This window comes from Nyctereutes procyonoides, unplaced genomic scaffold, assembly GCF_905146905.1.
Source record: "Nyctereutes procyonoides isolate TBG_1078 unplaced genomic scaffold, NYPRO_anot_genome, whole genome shotgun sequence".
NCBI classification, from domain to species: domain Eukaryota; kingdom Metazoa; phylum Chordata; class Mammalia; order Carnivora; family Canidae; genus Nyctereutes; species Nyctereutes procyonoides.
In genome coordinates, this window is record NW_026575120.1 from 33,183,089 (window position 1) to 33,195,543 (window position 12,455).

Genomic DNA, 12,455 nt, shown 5'->3' on the forward strand with positions numbered 1-12,455 from the left:
CGCAAAGCATTCTAGTTACGAGCATGTAGAGGAACCAATGGTGGGTGGTGGGTCCAGCCCCCATAGCACTGTCCAGCATACGATTGGATTCAGCACGGGTGGACCCCTTCTACACGAGGCATGCTTCTGAAGAGTTCAGTGTAAATCCAATTTTATGTTGCATACCATTTTTGTTCCATTAAGGAAGCTGTAAGCTGTAAGCTTCCTTTTTTTTTTTTCTGAAGCCAGAGTTTATTTCTAGGTAAGCAATACTCCTGGAACATTCAGAGGCTAAAAGGCCCCGGGGCATCCAGGTATCTAATGTTAGAGCCGGGTGCTAGCCATGGCTGCTTCTACTTCGAAACCCTCTGACTGACCCCGGGCGGGGTGACAGCCCTCTCCTTCCTCCTGCCCCAGAGTGGTGTATTCCTCGGAGTTTTGGCGTAATTCATACAGGGCCATCCCTCCAGTCATGAGGACAAAAAGAACGCCAGAAGCCATCATTGTCAATATATTGACAAAATATTTTATATTTTATAAGTTCACTTGTACCACTAAGCTTATTAAAATAATGGAAGAATATAGCCCGGGAAGGCAATCACAGAAACATGGATGAGGTAGTAGAATTCTCCAAACACGAAGGCAGGCTAAGATTTTTCGAGAGCAGTGGCCCAGAGGCCATTAAAAGTGACCCATTTACACGCACTTTTGTCCTGATGGATTTTTAAATTGACAGTGTGTGAGCATTTAGAAGAGAATGCGGTTGTCATGAAGAGCCCACCCAGAGTTCCCAGGAATAAATCAGGATAGCCATTCTCATCCCTGTTCTGAGTGGACTTCAGGATAGGCATATGAGGTCAATTACATTTCTATCCCAGCAAATCATTGATAAATTCTTCCCCAGCCAACTTACTGAGCAGTTGCTGCCTGGCTGCACTTCGGTTCGTGAACTTAGGTTCATGCACAGCCGGCCAAAGAGCCAGAATCAGTGACGGCTGGCCAATTCTGGGGCTACCTAAAGTAGCAGACCAGCAGAGGGCCATGGGCTCTGTGTCTGCTCCTGTATACGTATTGCTGGATGGGCCGAATGAAGGCTTAAAAGGCACACTCACCAAATTGCAGATGGAAAAAGCAGGAATAGCCAGTGTTGTAGGAGATGAGATTTGAATGCATGAGTGTACCCCTTGGCCCAACCACACTGAGCACAAGCACTCTAGTGCTCTAAGCCCTTGAAGCTTGATGAGCAGAAAATCCTTTTTCCCCAGAATGTTCCTCTCCAGATACTTCTTCCAAGGAGTCTTGGCAACAAAGGAGACTCTCCGCTGCTCTGCTGTCTCTCCATCGAGGGTGTGGGTGTATTTTGCTCTGCACATCTGCTCCTTGACCTGCTGCGTGGCTGCCCATAAGTGCTGTCCAGGCCACTGTCCCTGCTCTGGGAACTCACACAGCCTACAGCTCACTCTGGCTCACCGGGAGTGTCTTTCGGCTTCTCAGGACCATCTCTCCCACAGCAAGCTGTTGGAAAGAACTGGTGTCCCAGTTCTTTGGTGACACTGCAGAGCACATGGGGTTGGCTTGCAGAGCCATAGGATGGAGGGGCCCAACAAAGCCATGTGTCCCTCCAACATGTGGCTAACAGCCACCCAGGCTGTCCCACTGTGCCAGGCTTCTCCAATCACTTGAATGTTTTAGGGGAGTTAAAAGATGGTTCTGCTCAGAACACACAGCAGGACTTTTTACAGCAACAAATATAATATAAATGTAAAACCTTTCTAATGAATGGAGTCTGAAGTGTCAAAAAAATCAATTGCATGTGGTGATGATGCATGGAAAAAGACCTTGTGGTCTTTGTTGACCCGAACCTCAATATTGTCCTGTCATACATGTCTTCTTAAAAAGTCAACATACACCTGGGCTTGTGATTGGCATGCAGGGAAGTGACCCATTTATGATTTATGGGATCTTACCTGAAATATTGTGTTCCATTTATGGAGCTGCCTTCCAAGAGTGACACTGATGAGGGAGAGAGAGAAAAAGAGAAAGAGATAAGAAAGGAGAAGTGCATGTAGACCATGTGGCACAAGGAGTGGTTGAAGGGATGGGGAACAATTGTCTAGGAGATGAGGAGGAGCAGCATTTGCTGTCTGAGTATTTGAAGCATTACTGTGTGGAAGAAGTCAACTGAAACCAGTGAAAGGTTGTTAGAAGGGAAGATTTTGCCTCAGTACAACATACCTTCTAACAAGTAGATTAACATCCTATAACTTTCCCCAAAGCCTCAAGACTTTAAGAGCAAAGACTAGGGGGCACCTGGGATGCTCAGTGGTTGAGCCTTCAGCTCAGGGCGTGATCCTGGGGTCCTGGGACCGAGTCCCACATTGGGCTCCCTGTAGGGAGCCTGCTTCTCCCTCTGCCTGTGTCTCTGCCTTTCTCTGTGTGTCTCTCATGAACAAATAAATAAAATCTTTAAAAAAAAAAGAGCCAAGACTGGGTCTTAAGTAATCATTCAAATTCATTCCCTCATTCAAAAAATAATTACTACGTGCTAGGCATTGTTCTAGGTTCTGGGGACATAAAAATGAACAAAAAGACAAAAATCTTCCCTGCCCTCAGGAAGTTATGTTCTAGTGTCAAAATAGCAAAATCATAACATATTTAACATTTTTAAAATGTTTTCCAGAAGAAAGGCTCAGAACAATGGTTTATGGCATGTTGCTTTAGCTATGGTGTTACTGTAGAATGGACACTGGTTAGAAGGATTCCCCTCGGCGTTTCTGACTTGGCTTTGCAAATATACAGGAGAAAATATAAGGTCACATGTGTGGCCATCAGGTTCCACAGAGAATCCCACCCCCTCGAGCCAGCGGCTGGGGTCAAAGTGGTAATGGTCAAAAATGAGATCCAAACTTGTCGAAGCTGGACAGTCATTACACAAATGTTCACGATACCATTCTCTCTGTGTGCATATGTTAGACATTTTCCATAATGAAAATATTTTAATATTAAAAAAAACTCAGCAATTTCCCTGGGTGGGCATGAAAGGTCTCCTGAAGTCAAGGGCTCCCTTACACATACGTATTCAAAGGTTTAAGCAGCAGATGCAGAAATGAATAGCCATCCATCAGAAATGTTCTAAAAATGATTTTCGTATTGAGTAAAAAGTTGAAATGGACGATTGTACGTTCCTTTGGAGACTACGATTCTATATTCTATTGGAAAATCTAAAGTATAATTGGAACCAAGCAAACATGGATTTGGGCTAATTCCAGAGAGAGTACATATGGATTGTGGGCTATTTACTCTCTAATGCTAACCAAATGTCACGAAACCAAGTACTGATTCTCATTTCTAAGCACTTAATGATCATTTTTGTAATTATTTCACAGTATTTACTCGAAATCCTTTCTTCTTTTTGCTTCCAAAAGAACAGATTGCTTAAGCTAAAATAGACGTTTACAGCTATTGCAGTTTACGATTTTTGTGAAGTTCAGACCCTCCTCTTGAATCTTCGCTGCATGAAAGTTACCTTGAAAACAATGTTTTCCCGGGAAGCACCACACATAACCTCTGTATCTGCAGCTAATTTAGGTGTGCTCCCTGCCTGGTGTCCTAATTACCCCTTTGTTATCTGCTATCAGATGACTCCCCTAATCAGCCAAGCCTGCGATCTGCTCCTGGCTCACTTAAAACACTACGCGGAATCCGGGGACGCCTTCGACATCCAGAGGTAAGGGTGCTATGTGGCCACAGGATAGATGAGAAATTGGACTTTTGAATTGCTGCTTCTTGTAACTGTACATAATTGCTGGACAATTACCTCGGGACCAGCAAACTATGGAAACGCTAGAAGCTCATAAAAAGCATGGGTGGACTGAATAATAAGAAGAAATGAAACCCACGTAAAATGTGCAGAGAATGGGAACAAAGCCCAGGGTAGGTGTGGCGTGTGGCAGGAAGCCTTGGGTGGGCAGTGGCGTGTGGGTGGACACGCCTTGTGACCTCTGCAGATGCGGGAGTGGGCAGAGAGGACAGGCCTGCGGGGGAAGGGGAAGTCCATGCATTTTCACCGAATTGCAAGAACTGCAATGCACCCCAGCCTAGGAGCCAGGACTTAGCGGTGGACACCAAATTGAAATGACTGATTATCTGGCTTCCCCTCCACGTGTCCTCTGCTAAGTTATGGCTTTTGGCACCAGAGGAGTAGGGCAAGAGACTCGGGTCAGCCAGAAGCCGACTCGTTCTTATTATCACTTGTAATGAAATAATAACATAACCATCACCAGCATTCAAATTCTGCCGTGGTGTTTACAAAATCCTCTCACACACTTTCTCTCTGGCCATGAGATGCATGAGTTGGCTAAAGAACAACTACAAAAGCAAAATAAATAACTTAAAAACCCTTAACTCTTTGGCCGTGAGGATCAGAGGGAATTGCATTCAGTAGGCAGATGGCCTTCATTGTAGCAGGGACATGTGCAATCAATTGTGGAAATATTTTCGATAAAGCAGTCAAAATAAAAGAAGTCATCTGGGGATGTCATTTATTCCTTAGTGATAAGCTGTTGGTGATAGAAAGGAACTCCATGTGTGCCTGCGTCAAGCCACAAAAATAAGAACTTTTCTTTATAAAAGGATGTGCGTACCCCGTTGCTAGCCTTTTTTTTTTTTTTTTAGAAAGAACTGCACCTGACTCCTCCTGCAAGATACCAACGGAGGATCATTCTGGTTTAAAATGGCCCTTTGAGGGCAGGTTTCCTAGAGCCTAAGAGGTTAATTTTTCTGGAGCTGTTGCCAGACACTTTTCCTTCTGTTTGTTTCTAAAGTGCAACGTGTGTTTTCTGTAATAATATACATATGTTCACGAAGCTGGTCCCAAAGTTTGTCTTGTATTTATTTGAGTGTGAAGCGCCCTTGTTTTTGGTTTGTTACTCTTAGAAAAATTGTAAAATCACTAGGAGGAAGAGGGGGACAAGCTAATAAAACTAGATGAACAGGTTGCTAATTCATCAACCCCCAACTTGTTCTGTATCAGTTAACTGCTCGATCCTGGCTTTGGACCGACTCTGCACAGTTTGGGGCAAGATGCATGGGTTTTGGGTCAACTGTGTTCCCTCCCCCACAGGGAGGAAAATTTAAAACATCCTTCTTGGAATTTGACTGTGGCTGGTTGATTAAGGCTGCCCGAAGCCTGAAAGTTGAGGACATGATGCTCTCTTACCCTCCCCAGTCTTTGTTTGCCTGAGCCATCTGATAGGTTCTTGTGTCTCCTCCCGAATTCTGTTGCCAGGCTCAAAGGATCTCAACCCAGGGGTCCTTTCCCACCCCCTCACTTCAGCTCTGAAGTGGTGCCTCTTTAGGGGTGTGCATGATGGCCAGGCCAATGGCAGGGCCCTTACCACACCCAAATGGCTCCCTCTTCCCGCAGGTGCTACAGCTGCTACACCACAGATGTGGTTGCCAGTGTCGCCTTTGGCACCCAAGTGGACTCCCGACGGGCTCCCGGGGACCCCTTTGTGAAGCACTGCAGGCGTTTCTTTGCATACTCCATCCCCAGACCTATCCTGGTTTTAATCTGTAAGTGCAACTCTTGCCCAGGGTGGGAAGACCGGGGTCCAGCAAGCTGGCCAGATGCCCTGACAGCTGGGAGGGCCCAGGCAGCTTTTGGGGATCACCCCGACCATGAGGGGTCTCTGAGAGTCACCCTACAGAGTCCACCCCACAGAGGCCTTATGCTCAGAACCACCCAGGCTCCTCTTGTCACCAGCCAGGGCCACTCATTACCAAGGCAGGTAGCTCAGGCCTCTCTCACCACGGCCGCAGAGAGAACAGTGCTGAGCGCTTTGCTTGCGCTGCCTCCCAAAGTGCTGCGGTCACCCTGTGGGGAAGTATTCTCATCCCCACTTCACAGATGGGAAAACTGAAGTTTAGAAAGGCAGAGCCAAAACTGGAGCCCAAAGCCTTTCATTTTCTACATCATATTGCCCACCCGACCCCCGCCCCCCGCCCCCAGCAAAACCCTCTTCAGAGGACCTCTCTGCTTGAATCACAGTAAACTAGAAATCACATGAAGGTCCTGACAGGTTACCTGATACCGTGGAGACTGGTCGATTTATTTTATTTTTATTTTAGAACTGAGGTTTTGCCCTCTGGCCAATTCCAGCATCTTCTTGCTTTTATGGAAGTATTGAAGTGTTGCTATTGCCATTATTGATTATTGCCCCAACTTCTGACCTTTTTGCCGGGCTGCTAAATTGTATTCACTCCTTGGTCAGTCTCACTCCCATTTCTGAGTCCATTTCTACGGAGTCCCTATCCCCTTCAACAGCCCCAACTGAAATTGTAGGAGGGGTCGCTGAGGGAGTCCCATCAGCTGCCCCTTTGTCCCTCACCACCACCACCCCCACCCCCTGCCACCTCCAGGAGCTGCTCCCCTGAGTCAGCTCCCCTTGCCACTGACCACGGACACGCCCTGCAGTGGGTGGCCCCGTCCCTGTTGCTACTCCCACTCCTCTCTTGACCACTCTGAGCCCATGTTGGTTCAGGCTCTGGCTCTTGAAAATGGACAGAGTGTTCTGAAAGCTCCGAGGGCCCAGAACTTCTCCTCCCCGCCCCCCACCCACACCCCCAGCTCCCAAGCAGCACCTGTGCAGGGTGGGTCTGACCTGAGCAACCCTGCGGCTGCTCGGCCCCTTGGCCTAAGCCACCCTCTAGGAGAAGAGAAGTGTCCTTGGCCCAAGGAGCCCTGCCCAAGGCCATGACAGCAAGGAAATAGGCTGCATGTACCTGGCACAGCAAGGACGTACCCACAGGGCCAGTGTTCTTGCCAGCAGCTGCTGTGGCAGCTCGTAGGGACCATTCAGGCGGTAGCTCTGGGGACAGTGACCCTGTGGGAAAGCAAATGCAAATGGCCCCCAAGTTAAGAAAATAGATCAGCTTCTACCACTTGCTCAGGTTTGAAACAAACCCTATAACCCGTCCTCATTGATGGAATATGAAGACCGTGGGCCTCCCTCTCTAGGACCTGGAAAACTAAATTCTAAGGATGAGATTGACTTCTTGGGGGCCAGATGGAGTGTGGACTCAGTTGTGCAGACATTTATCATGTGCTTACTGAGTGGCGAGTGGAATAAGGCACAGCACCTGCTGGAAAGCATGCAGACCCCGGCGGGGGAGGGGGGGCGGCCTTCTGATGAGGACTCTAAGTCAAGGCCGGGGTCTGCTTCCCTGGCAACAAGCATCGGGTAGCCCCGGGTTACTGCCACCCCGTTTTCAGTGCCACTTCTGTTTTTCTCTTTCAAGTATCATTTCCATCCATAATGGTCCCACTGGCCCGGATTTTGCCCAATAAGAACCGAGATGAACTGAATGGCTTTTTTAACAAACTCATTAGGAATGTGATTGCCTTGCGGGACCAGCAAGCAGCTGAAGAGGTAACGTATCTTAATAGGACACGGTGTCGAAATGGAGTGGGGCCTGATTTGGCATCCCTCCCTCTGTCCTGTCTCTTCCCTCCCAGCCCCGCACACACCACGCTGGCCCTTACTGAGGCCTACCGCTTAGAGCTTTCCAGGGCATGAGAAGGAAAGGAGAAGGGCTGAGAAGGGGTGATCACAAAAGAGACAAGAGAGGACAGAGGGGAAGGATGGTGGACAGAAGCCCAGAGCAAACGGTCCAGGCTCTGACATGGGCGCCCCACCCCCCCACAGCCTCTCTATTTCAAGCACCAACAATAGCAGCCCCAAAGAATTTTCCAGGTAAATGTGCCCACGTGGACTTTTCATTGGCATATCCTTTCTATTGAAAATTGGCAAGATGGATTTTACAGCATGAAGAGCATCAGCCGTAGAGAGGGGTTGGGGCAACTGGCAATTGATCTCACTACTGGCTTTCAGCATGGACGACATGGCTACGAAATTTGGGGGTGAGGGCTCTCTCCTGCTGCATCTGAGACCCTGAGACTTTTTCCTCCTTACAGACTTGCACCATACTTGGCACATAGGAGGAATCCGGGAATATTTGGCTGAGAACAGAAATGGGACTTTTCAGTTAGGAAAATAATTTCACTGTTGGATACACTCATGCACGCCTAATGCTATTCTCTAAGGGCCTCGTTGCATTCAAGAAAGTTGCTTCAAAAGGAAAAACAAGGGCTGAAGTGTCTTCTCTGGAATTGACTTGTGCGAGCTTTAAAAGGGTTGCTTCAAAGACTAGCTCAGAGAGATTAATAAGGGACAACGTGAGGTCCCATTGCTGCGCTGGGGGGCCCAGAAGGAGATCGGGGGTCAATCAGTGGCTGGATGCACCAGCAGCAGCCTCGTCTCGCCTGGCGTCCCCCCGCTGGAGACTCGGAAGCAAAGGTGTCCTGGTTCAGAAAGCAGGGGAAGGTGTGCAGAAGCTCACAACCCCTTGGCCCACACCACCGTGAACTGCACTTGATGCCCTTGGAAAAGAATCAGCTCACTGGTGTCTCTGGCCTGGCTTTGCCACCTAAAAGGACAGAACATTCTCATCCAGATTCATGCGTCTCCAGAATGAGGATGAAGCCTGAGGAAGGAGGGGCGGGAAAAGCCATGTTTCCAAACCTCAGAATCGCTCTGAAGAGCTTTCTGATGACAGTTTTGTCACACACACACACAAACACACACCCGCCCCTCCCCCAGCCCGAACCCCACAGGCTATGGAATCAGGCTGAAAATTCTAAAACTGTTGCACCGAATGGCTTACTATGAGGTGAGGGGTTTATTAAAGATCCAATTACTGGGATTGCCTCAAGCTCTTCCTTTTATAAACTCGAGAGCTATTTGTTTCAAACAATGAGTTGATCTGAGAAAAACCTCCCAACCACAAATCCAGGACTGCCCGTGTCAAGACAGAGCTATATGGTTACTAAGAAAACTTGCTTTAAACCCATCTAAACTCTGTAGACATTCCATCAAGCAGATGTGTGTTTGTGCAGTGGAAAATGCAGCACAGATGTTAAAAGGTAAATATTTTTCTAAGCTCTAGCCGATGGGTGGATTAGACACCTACATCTATCAGGGTGCGTATTTTTCTTGGATATAACCATAAAGCAGCACTGTTTCGGTCCTAAATGGGCAGTGTTCAAATAGCCTCTGTGATGCAGTGCAAATAACAGAAACCCATCTACACTAATGCTCTTCTCCAGCGCCCAGGCCCTAGGGAGCAGCCCTGTCCTCTGGCCTTTGTAGCTGGAGGTGACAAGAGAGTTCTAACCCTGCTCGATGGCCCTCTAGCAGCCTGTCAGAGCAGGGACGAGAGGAAGGGGTGCCAGCTGCAGTTCTACCGCTGGGAAGAGCCCCCGGTGCTCTCCTGCCCAACACCGTCTCCACCCCCCTCCCGTAAAGCCAAGGGTGAGCCTCAGGGACAACTGCATGGCACCCTTTCCAAAGAAAGAGGAGTTCTTTCTTTCTTTCTTCTTTTAAGATTTTATTTATTTATTTATTCATGAGACACAGAGAGAGAGAGAGAGAGAGAGAGAGAGAGAGAGAGAGAGAGGCAGAGACACAGGCAGAGGGAGAAGCAGGCTCCATGCAGGGAGCCCGACGCGGGACTTGATCCGGGACTCCAGGGTCAGGCCCTGGGCTGGGTCAAGTGGGCGCTAAACCGCTGAGCCACCGGGCTGCCCACCCTGAGGAGTTTAACACTCCCCAGCTGACAGGCCTGGGAATTCCCATCCAGGAGCCAGGGTAAAAGAAAGCACTCACCTGCCACATGTGCCATCATGCCCTGCCCCATCCTGACTCTGCCCCACGGGACCACAGCAGCCACCCAGATGTTGGCCAAGCATCAGGAAGGAATCTGGGGAAAGCCAGCCCTTGAGGATGCCTCCTGGAAATCAGTATGAGCAGGGCCAGGCTGGAAAGAGGCAGCCAGCTGTGGCTCACCTGAGCAGGCTGGCAGGACACCGAGGCCCTGGCTCCTGAGACTCAAGGCACTTGATGCCCACAGGCTTAGCTGTGAGCCCCGCTGGCATCTCAGCAGACGTCCTGCAAAGTCACAAAAACTGGAAAGCAGTGGAGCTCCAAAGGCCTCAGTCTCCAAGGGCATGCACTTGTAAGCAAATCCAACACAGCCTTTCTCAAAAAATGTGTTTACCACATTGCACTGTTATTTGTGGGATTATTTATCGCAGGCCTAACACATGCTCAGCACCACACCAGGCATGGGGGTGGGCCACAGGGTCCTGCCCTGGACTCGCTTATACTCTTGTGGAGGAGAAAAAGCAATAGCACGTGAAGTAACAACAATCTTATGGGTTGGAATTAAGCACTGACATGTGGGGCAGGCAAGGATTATTTAACGCAATAGAAATTCAGAAGCCAAGGAATTGTGCACACGCTGCACCAGGTACAGTACTTTGGAATTATGTTTCTCCCAGTGGTTCTGACTCTCTCCTTTGGCTGTTTAGCTCCATACACTTTGGAGAAGACAACCAACATATTGGTTGTCACTCATCACATTAACGAGCTTTTAGAAAGAACGGATAGGCCAGGGATACACTTGGTCAACTCGAAAGCAATACATAAATGCTTCGATTGTTACAATTAGTGGTAGTAAAAATATGAAGAATATGCAAATTGCTGCTAAGAAGATAGGGGAGAATGGTAAGAAAGCTCTAAGCACTTAAATGAGGCAGGGGATCCTTATGGGAAGAGGGACCCAAGGGTGGGGGAGGTATGGGCAGGCCAGATTCCCCAAGGCTCATTCCCTCCTGTCCCCGCTTCTGCCAATTTCCTACTGTGTGAGGAAAGCGAATGGCCACCTGAGTGAGCCCCGAGTGGTGTGTAAGTGAACAAGGGAGCTCGTGCTTTGCTTTAAATCTATAGGTGCTTTGCTTTCTTGTTGGAAAACCAACCAGCCAACCAACAGTACAAACATGTATAAAGTAAAAAAAAAAAAAAAAAATCAAAGCCTCCACCACACCCCGGTTTTCCCACTCCTCCAGCTCGCTGTGAACTGTCGGGTTTAGATGTTGCTAAACATCTTCTATGTGTGAACAAATACGTGCAATTATGTGTATTGTACATGTACCGTTTTTACAGAAATGAGGTTCCACTGTGCGTATTGTTCTGCAACTTGCTCTGTTTTTTTTTTTTTTACTTCCCCAAATGGCTTAACACGTTTCTCAATCAGCCCAGATAGAATGGCCTCATCCTTCTTAATGGCAGCATCACTGTCTGCTGTTTGCTGCACCAGAGCCTGAGAACCCAGTGCCATATAAAGGACATTCGAGGCTTCCAGGTTCTCACCATCACAGATAATCCTGCAGCGAGGGTGCTGGTCCCATCAATCTCATTAAAAGTTACACATATACACGAGGTGCCTGGGTTGCTCAGTCGGTTAAGCTTCCAATTCTTGATTTCGGCTCAGGTTATGATTTCAGGGTCGCGGGATGGAGCCCCATGTCAGGATCCGTGCTCAACACAGAGTCTGCTTGGGGTTCTCCCTCTCCCTCTGCCCCTCCCCACTGCTCACACTCTCTCTGTCTCTCAAAGAAATGAAAAATATCTAAAAAACAAAAACAAAAAACAAAAAACGCTACATATACATGTCTTTTTTTTTTTTTTTTCAAGAAGTCTCATTCATGTGACTCAAAGGTCTAGAATGGGCGTTTTCTCCGTTTGTCCCTTAGAGGCGGAGAGATTTCCTCCAACTGATCCTGGATGCCCGACATTTGGCCACCTCTCTGGGTGTGGACAGCTTCGACATGGTCAGACAAGTCTTCTCCTCCACCGACTGCACCGTGGGTCCCTCCCGGCCACACCAGCCCAGACACCTGTCCCAGCCTTTGACTCTGGATGAGATCGTGGGCCAGGCCTTCATCTTCCTCATCGCTGGCTATGAGATCATCACCAACACGCTCTCTTTTGCCACCTACCTCCTGGCCACCAACCCTGACTGCCAAGAGAAGCTTCTGGCAGAGGTGGACAGCTTTAAGGAGAAATATGTGAGTACCATTGTCCATTGGAAATCCGCAGGACACATGATTTTGTGTTGGTACAAGTGAAACTTATTTTTGATAATCTCCTCACTAAAACCACATTCTAAGTTTATAAGATGAAACTGGGGTGTTGCCCACCTTCTCTATACCTCTGGGTGAGCAAGTAAAAGGAAGTGTTCAGGACAACAGAAAAAAAAAAGAAAAAAGAAAGGAAAAGAAAGAAAAGAAGGTGTGTCATGCACATGCCTCTGCCGTGTGGGGTGGTCTGTGGATCCAGGCCTGGCTCAGGAGGCTGCAAAGTCTTAGCTCCGAGGGAGAGTCACAGAGCCAGGGATGGGAAGGAAGGGGGAGGTGTGGTTTCCCAATGCTCTGACTGTGGAGTCAGAGGTCTCCCTGGGAGGCAGGTGTGAGGCCGGAGGGGAACCCAGTCCTCCTGGCACAGGAGCGGACCGAAGGATAGACCAAGCCAAAGCAGGAATGAAACCTGGGTGAGCATCGAGGAGGAAGGCCATAA

The 12,455-nt window shown here is 48.4% G+C and overlaps 1 protein-coding gene across 1 annotated transcript in view; it reads left to right on the forward strand.

Annotated features, from left to right (window-relative positions):
- TBXAS1 (thromboxane A synthase 1) overlaps positions 1 to 12,455 on the forward strand; it is a 161,799-nt gene that overhangs the window by 101,073 nt on the left and 48,271 nt on the right. Inside the window, exons 8-11 of the mRNA XM_055335529.1 lie at positions 3,618 to 3,706; positions 5,405 to 5,553; positions 7,279 to 7,409; positions 11,633 to 11,947. Coding sequence (XP_055191504.1) covers positions 3,618 to 3,706; positions 5,405 to 5,553; positions 7,279 to 7,409; positions 11,633 to 11,947 — 684 coding nt within the window. The remainder of the gene's footprint in view (positions 1 to 3,617; positions 3,707 to 5,404; positions 5,554 to 7,278; positions 7,410 to 11,632; positions 11,948 to 12,455) is intronic.